This window comes from Stenella coeruleoalba (genome assembly GCF_951394435.1).
Source record: "Stenella coeruleoalba genome assembly, chromosome: 7".
Taxonomy (NCBI): Eukaryota; Metazoa; Chordata; class Mammalia; order Artiodactyla; family Delphinidae; genus Stenella; species Stenella coeruleoalba.
The window spans coordinates 114,760,264-114,776,499 of NC_137153.1; the positions used below are offsets into that span (position 1 = coordinate 114,760,264).

The window sequence follows — 16,236 nt, forward strand, 5'->3', positions numbered from 1 at the left end:
CAATGGTAAATGGGAGTGTTTCCTTAATTTCTCTGATTTTTTGTTGGTGGTGTATAGGAATGCCAGAGATTTCTGTGCATTAATTTTGTATCCTGCAACCTCACCAGACTCATTGATTAGCTCTAGTAGTTTTCCTGTAGCATCTTTGGGATTCTCTATGTATAGTATCATGTCATCTGCAAACAGTGACAGCTTTACTTCTTTTCCAATTTGGATTCCTTTTATTTTTCTTCTCTGACTGCTGTGGCTAAAACTTCCAAAACTATGTTGAATAATAGTGGTGAGAGTGGACAACCTTGTCTTGTTCCTGATCTTAGTGGAAATGGTTTCAGTTTTTCACCATTGAGAATGATGTTGGCTGTGGGTTTGTCATATATGGCCTTTATTATGTTGAGGTAAGTTCCCTCTATGCCTACTTTCTGGAGGGTTTTTATCATAAATGGGTGTTGAATTTTGTTGAAAGCTTTTTCTGCATCTATTGAGATGATCATATGGTTTTTCTCCTTCAGTTTGTTAGTATGGTTTATCACATTGATTGATTTGCATATACTGAAGAATCCTTGCATTCCTGGGATAAACCCCACTTGATCATGGTGTATGATCCTTTTAACGTGCTGTTGGATTCTGTTTGCTAGTATTTTGTTGAGGATTTTTGCATCTATGTTCATCAGTGATATTGGCCTGTAGTTTTCTTTCTTTGTGACATCTGTCTGGTTTTGGTATCAGGGTGATGGTGGCCTTGTAGAATGAGTTTGGAAGTGTTCCTCCCTCTGCTATATTTTGGAAGAGTTTGAGAAGGATAGGTGTTAGCTCTTCTCTAAATGTTTGATAGAATTTGCCTGTGAAGCCATCTGGTCCTGGGCTTTTGTTTGTTGGAAGATTTTTAATCACAGTCTCAATTTCAGTGCTTGTGATTGGTCTGTTTGTATTATCTGTTTCTTCCTGGTTCAGTCTCAGAAGATTGTGCTTTTCTAAGAATTTGTCCATTTGTTCCAGGTTGTCCATTTTATTGGCATATAGTTGCTTGTAGTAATCTCTCATGATCCTTTGTATTTCTTCAGTGTCAGTTGTTACTTCTTTTTTTTCTAATTCTATTGATTTGAGTCTTCTCCATTTTTTTCTTGATGAGTCTGGCTAATGGTTTACCAACTGTGTTTATCTTCTCAAAGAACCAGCTTTTAGTTTTATTGATCTTTGCTATCGTTTCCTTCATTTCTTTTCCATTTATTTCTGATCTTTATGCTTTCTTTCCTCCTGCTAACTTGGGGTTTTTTTGTTCTTCTTTCTCTAATTGCTTTAGGTGTAAGGTTAGGTTGTTTGTTTGAGGTGTTGTTTCTTGAGGTAGGATTGTATTGCTATAAACTTCCCTTTTAGAACTGCTTTTGCTGCATCCCATAGGTTTTGGGTCATCGTGTTTTCCTTGTCGTTTGTTTCTAGGCAATTTTTGATTTCTTCAGTGATCTCTTGGTTATTAAGTAGTGTATTGTTTAGCCTCCATGTGCTTGTATTTTTTACAATTCTTAAATGCTGCTTTTAATATTTTTTCTTTGTAGTTAATTTTTGATAGTTTAATTAGTATGTGTCTTGGTGTGTTTCTCCTTGGACTTATCCTGTATGGGACTCTCTGTGCTTCCTGGACTTGATTGACTATTTCCTTCCCCACATTAGGGAAGTTTTCAACTATAATCTCTTTGGATATTTTCTCAGTCCCTTTTTCTCTTCTTCTTCTGGGACCCCTATAATTCGAATGTTGGTGTGTTTAATGTTGTCCCAGAGTTCTCTAAGATTGTCCTCAATTCTTTTCATTCTTTTTTCTTTATTCTGCTCTGCAGTAGTTATTTCCACTATTTTATCTTTCAGGTCACTTATCTGTTCTTCTGCCTCAGTTATTCTGCTATTGATTCCTTCTAGAGAATTTTTAATTTCATTTATTGTGTTGTTCATCATTGTTTGTTTGCTCTTTAGTTCTTCTAGGTCCTTGTTAAACATTTCTTGTATTTTCTCCATTTTGTTTCCAAGATTTTGGATCATCTTTACTATCATTACTCTGAATTCTTTTTCAGGTAGACTGCCTATTTCCTCTTCATTTGTTTGGTCTGGTGGGTTTTTACCTTGCTCCTTCATCTACTGTGTGCTTCTCTGTCTTCTCATTTTGCTAAACTTACTGTGTTTGGGGTCTCCTTTTCGCAGGCTGCAGGTTCCTAGTTCCCGTTGTTTTTGGTGTCTGCCCCCAGTGGCTAAGGTTGGTTCAGTGGGTTGTGTATAGGCTTCCTGGTAGAGGGGACTAGTGCCTGTGTTCTGGTGGATGAGGCTGGATCTTGCCTTTCTGGTGGGCAGGACTGCATCCGGTGGTGTGTTTTGGGTATGTGTGACCTTATGATTTTAGACAGCCTCTCTGCTAATGGGTGGGGTTGTGTTCCTGTCTTGCTAGTTGTTTGGCATAGAGCGTCCAGCACTGTCGTTTGCTGGTGTTGAGTGAAGCTGGTTCTTAGCATTGAGATGGAGATCTCTGGGAGAGCTTTCGCCGTTTGGTATTACGTGGAGCTGGGAGGTCTCTGGTGGACCAATGTCCTGAACTCGGCTCTCCCATCTCAGAGGCACAGGCTTGACACCCAGCAGGAGCACCAAGACCCTGTCGGCCACACGGCCAGGCATGTGGGGCGTTTCTTGCCTTTTGGGAAGTCTGAGGTCTTCTGCCAGCGTTCAGTAGGTGTTCTGTAGGATTTGTTCCACGTGTAGAAGTATTTCTGACGTATGTGTGGGGAGAAAGGTGATCTCCACGTCTTACTCCTCCACCATCTTGAAGGTCTCCAATGTCCCTATTTTAAAGGTCACCATCATCCACCATTTATAAAGAGAAAGATTATGTTTGCATTTCTGGAAGGATGTTTATCAAATTAACTAATTGGAAATAGGCTCAGTGTTAGGGATCTTTTCCTTTCTACCTTTTCAAACTTCCCTATTAGCTATTTTAGAAACTGAGCATGTACTATTTTTATAACTGAAAAATTTCAATAAATATAACAAAAAGGCAAGAAAGGGTAGTAACCCAGAGTTGTAGAGGGCGTATGGTAGCAGGCTGTCCTGTGTGCTGCCGCCAAAGGGAGTAGGAAGCAGCAGGCTCTTCCTGGAGGGCAGGAAGGGTAACTTGCATGCATCATCCACGACCTTAAAGCTGTGTACTTCTAAGAATTAGTCTAGGAAATAATCAAATAGATGTGCACGAAGATATCTGAGCAAGGATATTTATAGCAGTATCATTTAATAATCGCAGAAAGACTCCGAATGCTCTGAAACGGAGGATCATCGTAAACTTTGGTAATCCAGGCACTGTAGTATTCTGTAGCTATTAACATCACGTCAGCATGTTGACACAGGGATGCATTCATAAGAGGTGAGAAAGTGGTATATTTAGTGTGATAACAGTTTAATTTTCTTTTATTATGGTGAAACATACAAAGCATACAATTTACCATTTTAACCACTTGTAAGTGTACAGTTCTGTGGCGTTAAGTACATCACCTTGTTGTGCAGCCGTCACCGCCATCCACCTCCAGAACTCTTTCTTCTTCCCAAAGTGAAACTCTGTACCCGCTAAACAGGGACTCCCCACGGCCCCCTCCCCCGGACCCTGTAGGACCAGCATTCTGCTTTCTGTCTCTATGAACCTGACCGCTCTAGGTACTTCGTTTAAGTGGAATCGTACAGTATTTGTCCTTTTGTGCCTGGCTTCTTTCACACAGCGTAATGTCTTCAGGGTTCATCCACGTTGTAGCTTATGTCAGAATTTCCTTCCTTTTTAAGACTGATTAATATTCCGTTGCATGGATAAGACCACTTCTGTTTACCCATTTGTCCATCAATAGGCACTTGGGTTGTTTCCACCTTTTTTTGCCTATTGTGGATAATGTTGCTACGAACATGGGTACACAAATATCTGTTCAAGTCCCTGCTTTTAATTCTTTCAGTTAACTTTTAAAAAATCCATCAATATGCATTAAAAATTAACTAGAAGAACATATATCAAAATGTAATAATACTTCTGGGTGACGAGACTATAGAAGATTATGTGTATGTTGTTCAGTGTTTTACAACTAATCAGACTTCCAAGCTGAAGTTACTTCTGTATTTTAAAAAAGAGAGACTTTTTTGTGAGGGGACTGTCAGGTGGACGCCCAGGTAACGCCCATGAGGCTCCCCAGGAGTGGCTGCTCAGCCCTGTCCCCACCCCACCCCCATGTTTCTGCAGCGGCCATGCAGCAGATGCTGACCGAGAGCTGTAACAGCCGGCTCATCCAGATGGCCTACGAGTCTCAGAGGCAGAACCTGGTCCAGCAGGCCTGTTCCAGGTAAGGTAAGGAAGAGGCTTCCCGAGTGAGGGACTCTGGGGAGCTGCCTCAGGGCCCAGGACCGTAGGGTGAGAGCTGGCACTGGAATCTCCTGCCTCGGGCCACCCCACCCTGGGCCATGATGTCAGGAGCAAGTTACCGCTGGTCTAAGTGATTTTTCTAGCTGGACCCTAAGGAAGCACAACTAGCCGATGACAGAGCTCGGGTTTGACCCAGGCTGTGCTCTTGACTATGGTGTACTTATAAATCTCCGGGGGTCATGGGTGGGGTGCACTGGAGGGGGGATGGTGATGGGGCTGCCTTCATGCTGACAGCCATTTTGGGTCTGGCCTTCCAAGTTCACCCCAGCACCGTGGCTTTGTTGAAGGACCTGCAGTGCCCGGCAGAGCCAGTTGAGAAAAGCTCCTTCGATGCTTAGCAGCCCCAGACAGGGACAGACCAACAGCCCTGGCTGCCCTTGTGTTTCTCCTCCCACCTGGGTGGCTCCAGCGCAGGTGCCACCTCCTCCCCGCCCCCGGGCACCTGGAGCACGCCAGCCTCCCCGTGTCCCAGCAGATGCAGGGGTCTCCCTCCTTCCTGCTGGTGTGACCTTGTTTTTAGGAGCGTGGGCACTAGGGCCAGACAGTCGTGGATTCACATCCCACTTCTTATAACTAACTGTGAAGTCTTAGGCAAGTTATTTTCCCTCCCTGAGCCTCAATTTTCTTATCAGAAAAAAGGGGATAAATCACAGTACCTACTCCTAGAGTTGTTGGAGGATTTAATGGGCATTAATGATCACACTGTCTGCCACATAAGGGTCCAATAAATAACAGCTACTATTATGAAACAGACAACCTTAAAACCAAGATTGTACCAAAGTATGGACATATTAGGTTTGCAGTTTGGATTTTTGTGCCAAAGTCACTAGACTTGCTCTAGGGCGACGAGAGCAGGTCCACGGCCAGGGTGAGAGACACTGGGGTGGAGGGTGAGACGTTAGTGCCCGGGAAGGACAGCTTCTCTCAGCCTGAGTGGCTCACCTGGGAGGTCATGAGCTCCCTGTTGGTGGAGGTGGGTGGGCAGAGGCCAGGCAGCCACTTCACGGGGGGGGATCGTAGGAAGGATTCCAGTGGAGGGGTGGATGACGGGGCCCGGGAGATCATCTCCCCAGCTCTGGAGACAGAGACTCCGTCACCCTCCATCCAGGGCCATGGGATTCAGACAAAGCTCCATGTCCACCCCGCCCCCCCAAGCCCAGGATGTGGCCCCCAGCAGGCGCTCCATGAGTATTGTTGAATGAATAAATGGTTTATCTCCGTCTCCTCCAAGGTGCCTGGCACGTAGCAGGTGCTCAGGAAATGTTCATGAATTTGCTGTGTTTCTGGCAGCATGGCTGAAATGGATGAGCGGTTCCAGCAGATCCTGTCCTGGCAACAGATGGATCAGAACAAAGCCATTTGCCAGATCCTGCAGGAGGTGAGCCCTGGGGGCAGGGGCTCAGGAAGGGGGCAGGAGGGACGCGGGGAGCCCGGAGCAGAGCGGCAGAACTCCACGTGGAGGCGCTGTCCTGGACTCCTGGACAGTGTGTAAGAACCAAGATGCTTAGGGAGCTGAGAAGCGTACTGACCGTGAGGATGAGGGGCAGGGAGAGGCCTCTCTGGGTGGTCGTTTCCGCTCCCTGAAGTCTAGAGAAGCGCCTTCCCCAGGCAGCCGCTCCCCATGCTGCGTGGGCTCCATCATGAGGACATGATGGGCAGAAGACGGTGGTACCCACCCCATGGAGTGAGCCCCCAGACTCCTCCCTTCCAATCCCGCCGCACCTCCATCTGCTCTCCCGCCGGCTTAGCGGGCGCATAGCAGGTGCTCCTGAGTGGACGGGACCAGGAAGGACCCCTGTGATTTCCTCCCTCCTGTGTCCAAATTGTTCAGTCCCAGCTTTCCCCACAGGCCCTGTTGGAGTCTCATTTCCCGACCCTCGCATCCCCTCCCTCCTTTCTTCCTCTGTGATGTTGTCCTGCCACTCCCTGATTCATCGTTTCCTCTCTCCTTTCTCCCCAACTCCTATCTCTCTCGTCTTCCAAAACACTTTGACTTAGTATTTGTGAGATTGTCTGAGGAAACTGCTCTGTTTCTTAGAGGGCATGTCAGGCCTCGTGGTTAAGGTGAGGCTGAGAGCTGGACAGACTTGCATGCTAGTGCCAGCCGGTTCACTTCTCTGAACCTCACTTTCCTCATCTGTGAAATGGGGCAGTGAAGGTACTCTCGTCGTCGCCTCTTCCATGTGCAGCGTGGGAAGAGCCCTGAGCACGGTGTCCAGCACGTAGTAAGCGCTTCATAAGTATTATTTTAAAAAATTAAACAAGTAACCTGAAAAGTTGTCTCTCTAAGAAACAGAAAAGGCACACATTAAGGTGTCTGACACAGATTTTGTTTTCCCTGCGGGCCCCCTGAGTGGCCGTGCTCTCTGTTGCAGAGCGCTATGCAGAAGGCGGCCTTCGAGGCTCTCCAGGTGAAGAAGGACCTGATGCATCGGCAGATCCGGAAGCAGGTGAGCGCAGGCTGCGGCCTCCCCCCAGACCCACCCTGTGGGCTTTCAGAGGCGTGAGGAGGGGGCTCCAGGCCAGCCCGACAAGAGGTCTCCCCGGCACCTCCCTCCCCTCACTGAGCCTCGTGGAACCTACTCAGGGTGTCAGGAGGTGCCTGGGCGGCACTGTGCATGCCAGCAGGTGAGACCTGTGCCTGCTGCTTGCTCGTGATGCCCAGGGCTGAGGGACAGGAGGCCTCGACCGCTTGGCGGCCACAGGCAGGGCTCCTCCGCCGGCTCAGACCCCAGTGTCCCCGTCGGCCCAGATTGAGGAGCTGGGACAGGCTGACCCCCGCCTGAGCGAGCAGGCAGGGCCTGGTGTCGGCTGAGGAGTGGCCTGGGCCTGGAGGGGAGGGGCTGTGCTCTTGTCCGGGCTCCGCTGCTGACCTGCGGGCAGCCTTGGGCAAACGCCACGCTGGGCCTCTTGGCCACCCGCTTCCAGCAGGGCTGTGTCTGGCTCGCTGGGCTCCCAGAGCGCGTGGCCTGGGTGGCGGCAGACAGAGCGAGCTTTCAGGCTACGGGACGCATGTCACCTCGTATTCAGCACACTTTGAATTTCACATTTTGCATGGTTGTTTTTTTCTTTTTCTTTTTTGCCAAAACCAACTTACCTTTTTATTTCCCCCTTTAATTTCAATCCCACATTGCCAGACATGAATCTCATTCCTCTGACCAGGGGTTGGTGGGGTCATAAGAACATAGGGACAAAGGTCATAGGCACAGGGTAGAGAAGTCACTGCCCATGGGGTCTGACCCCGAGGGCTAAAAGCCCCCAGTCACACCCTGAAGGTATGTGGTGACTCCCAGACATTCTCATTATGGGTGGTTTTGACCCACCAGGCCAGCTCTTCCCCTTCAGACAAGCAGGGACATCCCAAGGAAAGGGCACGCTCACTCACCCGCTGTGTGTCCTTGGGCAAGTTACTTAACCTCTCTGAGCCTCGGTTTCCTTGTCTGTAAAATGGAGGCAATAATACCTCCTAATAGGTATTGATGAAATGATGCAAATAAATTGCACAGCACAGTCCTAGCATGTGGAATCTCAATAAATATCAGCTACTACTATTATTGTTATTATTACTCAGTCCCCTCCATTGCCCTCTGCACTCCTCTGACAGCTGTTTAGAGGAAGCAAGAGAACTGGACTGGGAAGAGGCTCATTGAGAATTCCGTGTCTGTTCTTCACTCTGGTCCTCACCTTGAAGGAAAGCCCCTTCATTCCACACCTTGATCAGCGCCCATTCTGGGCTGGCCCTGTGCCCGGCTTCTGATCAGCAGTACTGTCCAGGACAAGAGGGTCCACGCCGCGGAGGATTCAGGGCCGTGAAATAACGAACTCTTTTTAAACCCCCGCTGATGAGGTTCCCAAGGTACACAGGTCCCCTTCATTGCAGAGCGCCCCCAGAAAGGATTCTTAGATCCACTTGGCCATCCAAGAGCAGCGGCACAGGATTAAACCGTGGTTAATGTGAATTAAAAAACCCCTGTCTCGTCTTCTGTTTAGATTAAGTTAATAGAAACTGAGTTATTGCAGCTGACACAGCTGGAGTTAAAGAGGAAATCCCTGGACACAGAGGCACTACAGGTATGTAGGGCTCCCTAGCCTGCCCTGTCCCCCACCCCACCCCCAACGAATGCACCCACCGCCTCTCAGCTGCTCTCCGGCAGACAAGGCAGTGATGCTGGAGGAGGCCCTGGCCCCAGGAGGCTCGTGGGAGCCCGGTCTGGGGCCCGAGCGCAGCGCAGGCGAAGGTTAGGGCTGGGATCAGCCCGTCGCCAGGCAGGAGGGTCAGAGGAAGGAGGCTTTCATTGCCAAGGCTCACCCAGGCGCATCTCCATCTCCGTGTTTTCTTTGTTTTGGGGCTGGGTTGCTCCTGAGCTCCCTGTCTCTCTCAGTCATGCTTCTGGGGCGCTGGTTCTCACGGCTGACATCCTCTGGGGAAGGAGCTATCTCGGTGTTCCGAGGATGTCTGAGGAGAGGGTCCAGCTGTGGCTCTGTGAACTCCAGCCTGGGTGTCCTGCTCACACAGATGTGGAGGCTGCAGAGACTAGCAGACAGCGTTCTGGGCTGCAAATCTGGGACCTGGGTTGTCCTCGCACAGTCTTGCCGTGTGACCTGGCTGGGGAGGGAGGGAGGGGCAGCCCTTTCCCTTCTCTGTACCTTAGTCTCCCCAGCTGTACGCAGAAGGGTCGGGTCAATGATGTGTGAGGACATGTGCCCCGTACCAGGCTTTTGAGCAGAGCCTTCTGTCTGTCACCGTCCCTGTGTCTGTCCTCAGTGGAGTAGTCTTCATTTGTCTCATGGGCTTCTCAATGCAGGAGAAGAACGCTGAGGTCTGGAGTCCCATGGGTCTGTCACCGTATGACTTTAGGCAGGTTACTTCCCCTCCCTGGGCCTCCATGTCTCCCCTGCATAAAGGAAGTAGTCTTCCAGGCCCAGCCTGTGTCTCAGGGCCATCAGAGAGGAGTGGGCTAGCAAATGGAAAGGCCTCAGCCTTGCGGGGTTGGTGGAGCTCTGAAAGAAGATGCAACCACCGTGCTTGGTGGGTGCCCATGCATCCTGCCTATTAGAGCTGTGGGGCTCCTGTTTTCGGGGTCTCCATGGGGTTTCCAAGAGGAGGAGAAGAGTGGAACGCAGACACAAATGGGGCTTTCTCGGGTTTGCACATCACTCCGTCTGCGTAGAGCCTTCCTGGCTGGCGTGGGTCCCTCACCCACCCTCCCTCCCGCTGTTTGCTTCTGCCCACGTGCTCCGTAGTCAGTGAGACTGGAGTCAGGTACCTGCTGCTTGTCATTCCCTTTGTTTGATGTTTCTTACCACTGCACTGTGTTCGGTCACTAGATCCCGTGCCTGGCCTTACCCCTTGGGGAAGGGAGGTACAGGCTGGTGAGAAGGTGGGGAGGGGATGCTGGGGCAGAGAGGCCCCTCTGCTCTGTTCCCCAACTCTCAGCCTGAGATCAGGGACAGAGCCTTGAATGGAGTCGGACCCACTGTGGCCCCCGGCTGCCAGCTGAGAACTGAGTGAGGGGGATCCTGCTGCCGCGCTGCGGGGACTTCTTGGGCCGCGGTACTGCGAGTTTCCCAGCGCTGGGCGTGGTCTTGTGTTGCAGGAGATGATCTCGGAGCAGCGCTGGGTCCTGAGCTCCCTGCTCCAGCAGCTGCTCAAAGAGAAGACACAGCGAGAGGAGGAGCTCCGGGAGATCCTGGTGCGTCTGGCTTCCGCGTCCAGAGTCGCTCATGGGTTTGCTTCCCCTAAATGCTCTTGCCGTTCTTAGGAACACTTTCATTAGTCTAGTAATAGTTGTTCATCAGAGAAAAAATGGAAAGTACAAAGGAAAAGAATCTCACTCCTGAGAGTTGTCTGTTGCTAATATTTTGAGGTATGTTTTCCAAACATCGGGATGCATGTTTATCGCGGTGTGTGCACGTGCCTGTAACACCGAACTGCGCCCCCGTTTCCAACCAGCTCGTTCGCACCTGCTCTTTCCTGTCTTTCGCGTCCTCTGCGTTCCTTCCGTGGCTGCATTGAGATGGGCCCTTGTTTGGCCTATTGTCGAGCATACTTCCCGTTTTTTACTCTTAATAAGTAAGGCTGTCTCGGCAGCTCAGTATCTGAGAACAGCCACGGGTATTTGCTCAGGACAGATGCGCAGGAGGGTACTTGGTGTGTCCAGGGCAGACCGTTTAGTAAGCCTTCGACAGGAGTTGCCCAGCTGCCCCCTCGACCCAGATGGGTTTGACTCTGGCGCATCATCAGGGTGGCAGAGCCCCCGTTAGGGGGCAGGTCAGGGTCACTTCCTCCAGAGCCCAAGTGCACCTGAGTGGTCAGGACCCAGTCTTTCCTGTGGCCTTGTTACCGCCCCAGACGTCCTCTGAGCTCCACCGTGGGCCAGGCCCTGTGCCGGGGATGGAAAGGAGCGAGACCAGCTTCTGCCCGAGCCCTGCACGAGCCCTGCACGAGCCCAGATGGTGTGTTTGTGCCAGTCAGAAGCTGCCTGTTCCTCACGGTGCCTCACGGCCATCACCTCCAAATTGCATTAATGTGTGACCCGCTCCCTGAGTGCTGCATAAGGGGCAACCATGCCGTGGCCGTGTGCTCCCGCCCTCAAGGGGCCTTGGGGACTCACTGTGCACCTCATCAGGACATGGCCATCAGGGTCATGGGCTCCCAAAGAGAGGTGTGCCCGCAGCCCAGAGAGGGCCAGGCCGGAAAAGGGGAGCCAGCTCGGCAAGGTACAGGAGGGACCACTAGGGGGAGCTGGGGAGATGCCTGCAGTGTAATCCTGCCGCCCACATCACATCGACCCCGAGCGCGGCTGCAGTCCTGGGTGGGTGGCTTGGTGGTTGAGAGCACAGGCTCCGAGCAAGACAGACCTGGCTCTGAATCCTGGCCACGACACGGGCAGCTCTTTGACCTTGGGCTGGCTGGTATTCGCTCTGAACTAATCACTCCGTTTCTTCACCTGTGAAGTAGACACTACTTCACAGAATCGTGAGAATTAAGTACAAGGGCATCTCCCGGTGCACAGCACGGTCTGGCACGAAGTGCCCTGACGTTGCTGCTGCTGCTGCTGTTAGTATCGTGTGTTCACTGCTGTGTCCTCAGCGCCCAGAACAACGCTCAGGAACGTGTGAGTGATGGAGGAATCGGCTTGAATGGCATGTTTATAATTCTCCGGCTTCGTCAGGTGAAGCCCACTCCAGAAGCCGAAGGTGTCCTCAGCATCTTATTTCTCTCCCTGCCTGGCACCTAGAGGACACACTCAGTTCTCAGCTGGCTAAGGAGACGGCTGCCTAGTGCTTTGCTCTTCCCATAAGCAGATGAGAAGGTGTCCCCCTCCAAGTCATGATGGCTGGGGAAGGGGGGCGGGCACCAGGTGTCAGCAGCCCAGGTTCCGGTCCCCCCACCAGGTATGCTGTGTCTGAGATCGTTCTCAGCAGTAAAGTGGGGGTAGTGATGCTTCCTGCCTTTCCGGGCTCAGCAGTTTAAAGTGTGAGGCAACAGTGGGTAGGCACGTTCTTTGTAAAATACCAAGTTATCCACGTGCTCAGAGGAGCAGAGTTCACAGGTGTCACTGTCATTGTTTCTATTCACTGACTTGTAACTAACAGTGTCTGCTTCCTTCTTGGCAGACGGAGTTAGAAGCCAAAAGTGAAACTAAGCAGGAGAATTACTGGCTGATTCAGTATCAGCGGCTCTTGAACCAGAAACCCTTGTCCTTGAAGCTGCAGGTGAGGATTGCTGGCGCCCACCCTGCAGGAGCCTCTGGCCTCAGCGGTGCCCGGCTTCCTGACCTGTCCAGTTTAATTCCATTCATATTTCTGTGACTAAGTGCACCGGGTCCCCCGGGGCAGGGACAGAAACGACAGGGAGGAGCATTGGTTCTGGTGACTTTTCAGTCACTTCTGGGCAGAGCAGAGACCCACAGCCCGCTGTGCGCTCACCAGCGCAGGGGCTGCGGATGGGACAGACGTGGTCCCCAGTCTCCCCCACCTCCCCCACCCCCTCTCCCCCACCCCCTCTCCCCCACCCCCTCTCCCCCTCCCCCTCCCCTCCCTTTCCCCCTCACACACATGCACACACACACACCCTTTTTTTTTTTTTTTAATAAAAATGGAGTCTTTCTTGGGAATTCCCTGGTGGTCCAGTGGTTAAGACTCTGCGCTTCCACTGCAGCAGGCACAGGTTCGATCCCTGGTCGGGGAGCTAAGATCCCACAAGCTACGTGGCACGACCAAAAAAACAAACAGGAGTCCTTCTATAAGGCAATTCTGGCAACTTCCTTTTTCCCCCCAACAGTAGTGACAGGCTGTTGTCCAGGCCCGTGTGCGTAGATCTCCTCGTTGTTCCCAGACGACTGCATGAGCCCTCACTTGTTTAAACAGTCCCCTCTTGATGGGTACTTAAGTTGCTTACGTTGTCAAGTTTACAGAGTGGCAGTGAACTAACTTCCTCGTGCGTCTATCTCTATGCCCTTACATATCCATTTTTGTAGGAAAAGTTCCAAGAATACGTTTTACATATTATGTTGTATGTATTTGAACTCTTCGTTTGCTGTTGTGAGTAATGGCTTCTTGGTTTTTTTCCCCATCCGTGGTGCGCTTGGCTTCTCCCTTGCGTCTGTCCTGTAGGAAGAAGGCCTGGAGCGCCAGCTGGTGGCCCTCCTGGTGGAGCTGTCGGCCGAGCACTACCTTCCCATCTTCGCCCACCACCGCATCTCACTGGACATGCTGAGCCGGATGGGCCCTGGGGACCTGGCCAAGGTGGGCAGCAGCTGCGCCTCGGGGGGGTCGAGGGCGGCGGGCAGGGCGCTGGCCCGACCCAGCCAGGCCGCTTGCTCTTCACGCAGTTCTTGGTGAGGCCCGTGTCATCAGCTGTCAGAGCCAGAACGTGTGCCCCACCTGCCCCCCGTCATGTGGCTGCAAAAGCCAGGGCTTATGGGTGCTGCTGACCCCAGATTGGTGCCCCCCGTGTCCCCCCCCCACCCGTTCAGATTGGATCTTCACCGCGTAGGGCTGGACAGCCGGGACCTCGGAGCTCATCTGGACCAGCCCCCTCCCCACCCCATGGATTTAGTTATCACAGCAGCGCTGCCCGAGCCTGGTACATGCTGCACCGATTCATTTACCCTTCAAGAGAGACGAGCACCGATGCCGGCAAATACCTGACAGTGCCGGGCGCTGTTCTAAGCATGTGTTCTATGTGGATTCATTGAATCTTCCCAACAACCTGGGCGGGCACGTGCTGACACTGTCATCACCTTTCGGATAAGGAGGCTGAGACACGGCAAGGTAGCATTTGGCCCGAGGTCGCACAGCAGAGCCAGGACTGGTGCCGGGGTCCATGCTGTTGACCGCTCTGCTGTACTGCCCGGCCCTCGGCAGACGCAGGCACCGGGGCTCAGAAGGGCGACACGACTGTGTCACCCACGCTCAGGAGCACTCTCTCTGGAGGCTGAGGGACTGTGATTCTGGCACGGCCCCTTCTCAGCAGCTCAGCCTCGGTGTGAACCACCTGACCGTGCAAACTGTGACAGAGGGTCCTGACTCCTGGTCGTCACGGGGGTGATGGGAGGTCATGGGCTGAAGCTGTCAGCACAGCCCCTGTGCGGGCTTCGCACTTGCTAAACTGTAGCTGTTACGGGTGTTGGTTTCCCTCTGGGCCTCAGTGTCTCCCTCTGCTGTAGGGATTGTCGGGCCCTCGTAGGCCTCCACCTTTCCAGCTGAGGGTGCTGGAAGCCAGGGAGGAGGTAGTGGCTCTGACCGTGCTGCATCGTAGGTCCCTTGCCCAGCCCAGGCCATGACCTGCCCTCCTTGGTCCAAGCAGGTGGGCGTCTCGGAAGCCGGCCTGCGGCACCAGATCCTGCGCAGAGCCCAGGAGCTGCTGGACGCGACCAGGGCCTGGCCAGGTACCGATGCGGAGCCCTCTCCTGAGCAGAGCCCTTACGTGTGGGCTGCGGTTGGGGGCGTCCCCTGTTTACAGTTCAGGACGAGTCCTAAGGGCCACTTCTAACCCTGGCCAGCCCTTAAGCTTCCCTCCTAAAGGAACAATTTATAAATGGGAAAAGCAGGCTCCAAAAATGGAAAAAAAGAACTTTTCCTATAGCAGTTTCAGGCCCCTTCTGGCTTCCCTAAACCCACCCTACTAGACGTTGGGAACCACACACTCAGGATCCCTGGAGTAGAGGGAGAAATCAGCCAGACCCAGCACCCACCCCATGCCCAGCACTGCGCCCCAGGCCAGGCCTGTGGTTTGGACGTAGAAAGGTGGTTGTGATGGTTGTGAAGGAGGTGCCCTGCCCTCATCCGGAGGCCTGGGAGAGGGCAGGTGCTGTGGCTGACCCAGGGGAAGGTCTCCTGTGTGCCGAGCAGGATGGGTATCAGGCATTTGACGACCACCATGTCAGGTCACCTTTGCTGCAGCCCCGTGAGGTGGGCACCATTGTTACCCGCATCTGCGGGATGAGGAAACTGAGGCAGAGACATGTTAACCCTAACCCTAACCCTTAGGGCTTCTTCCCGATTGTGGCCGCCCTGCAGGGAGGGGCTGGGCTGGAAGGCTCCTGAGCTCCAGAGGGCAGGAGAGCCTCAGGAGTTTTCCCAACAGTTCTCTTTCTGACCCCAGGACTCAATATGTGTTACATTAAATATAGAAGTGCCCCTTACAGTGATGGTTTGGGGGGGACACCATGTACCCCTAGAGGGTCTAGAGTGGTTGCGATAGGCTTTTTAAAAAGAAAACTTCAGGTTTTTTACAATTATAAAAAATGCTACTTGTAATTTAACCCGTAGAATAAATGAAAAACATGAACTGAGGGGGTGGGGATCAGGGATGGAGAGAGACTTGAGGGTGTCGCTGGTGCACGTGGTGTGATAATGAGAGAGACCGATTCTGATGTCCTCCTTCGCGGCGGTTGGGACCCAGGCAGGGGACATGCTGGGGCCTCTGCCAGGAGACAGGGGGAGCAGCCTTGAGAGCTGCTCACTCCTCTCCCTGCCCCTCTGGGCCACCTGCGCCTGGGCCCCTGGGTGGAGAATCTGCGAGCGAGGTCCGGTCCTAGCCAGGGCTGCTGCGGGGCAGCTCTACCACCAGATGGCCCTGTGGCCCCGGGCAAGTGGCTTCCCCCTCTGAGCCTCCGCTTTCTCATCTCTGACAGTGATGAGCCCTACTTGCAGGGTGGCTGTGAAGGATTCAGAGTGTGTTAGGGGCAAGAGGCCCCAATTAACCGGTGCCCCAGCTGTCCCGTTTTACAGGTGGGGGAATGAGGCTCAGCAAAGAGAAATAAGAGCGTGTGTAGGAAGGCAGGGTCCTGGTCGGATCCCATCCCGCTCCGGCTCCCTGCCACTTGGGGCAGGCGGGGCCGGGGGAGGCCCCAGGGATCGGGGTCAGGTGGGCGTGACCCAGCCTCAGCCTCTCTGTCCCCACAGAGCTGCCGAAACCACCCCAGGGCGAGGTCCTCCCCACGGCCCCTGAGGAGCTTCCCGAGGCAGTAAGACCATCGGCCCCCTGTGCGGAGCTGGAGGCCCAGACCTCGGAATGTGTTGTGTGCCTGGAACGGGAGGTAAGTCTGGGGCAACAGGCCCAGTGCCTGCCGTCCGGAGCCTCCCGGGCAAAAAAACAGGAAATTAAAATGACCCATGATCCCATTACCCAAACATGAGTAATGCTATGTTTTCTGGGCCTTTTTCTTCAAGAGTTTTTTCTCCCACTTAGGAAGTTTCCCTTCGTATATGTATTAAGTCATTAAATATCAACAACACAATTTTCTCTGAAGAGACTTTAAAACCTGTTTTTAAAACTAACAAAATTGACGCCTATT

The 16,236-nt window shown here is 52.5% G+C and overlaps 1 protein-coding gene across 4 annotated transcripts in view; it reads left to right on the top strand.

Moving 5' to 3' along the window:
- Positions 1 to 16,236, top strand: part of LRSAM1 (leucine rich repeat and sterile alpha motif containing 1) — a 46,385-nt gene that overhangs the window by 27,191 nt on the left and 2,958 nt on the right. For all 4 annotated transcript variants that reach the window (XR_013829094.1, XM_079926716.1, XM_079926717.1 and 1 more), the window contains 9 exons: positions 4,250 to 4,349; positions 5,720 to 5,807; positions 6,805 to 6,879; positions 8,420 to 8,500; positions 10,027 to 10,122; positions 12,050 to 12,148; positions 13,049 to 13,180; positions 14,244 to 14,325; positions 15,845 to 15,978. Coding sequence is in view for 3 of the 4 variants with exons in the window: in XM_079926716.1 (XP_079782842.1) it covers positions 4,250 to 4,349; positions 5,720 to 5,807; positions 6,805 to 6,879; positions 8,420 to 8,500; positions 10,027 to 10,122; positions 12,050 to 12,148; positions 13,049 to 13,180; positions 14,244 to 14,325; positions 15,845 to 15,978 (887 nt within the window). In the remaining variant the exon portion in view is untranslated. The remainder of the gene's footprint in view (positions 1 to 4,249; positions 4,350 to 5,719; positions 5,808 to 6,804; positions 6,880 to 8,419; positions 8,501 to 10,026; positions 10,123 to 12,049; positions 12,149 to 13,048; positions 13,181 to 14,243; positions 14,326 to 15,844; positions 15,979 to 16,236) is intronic.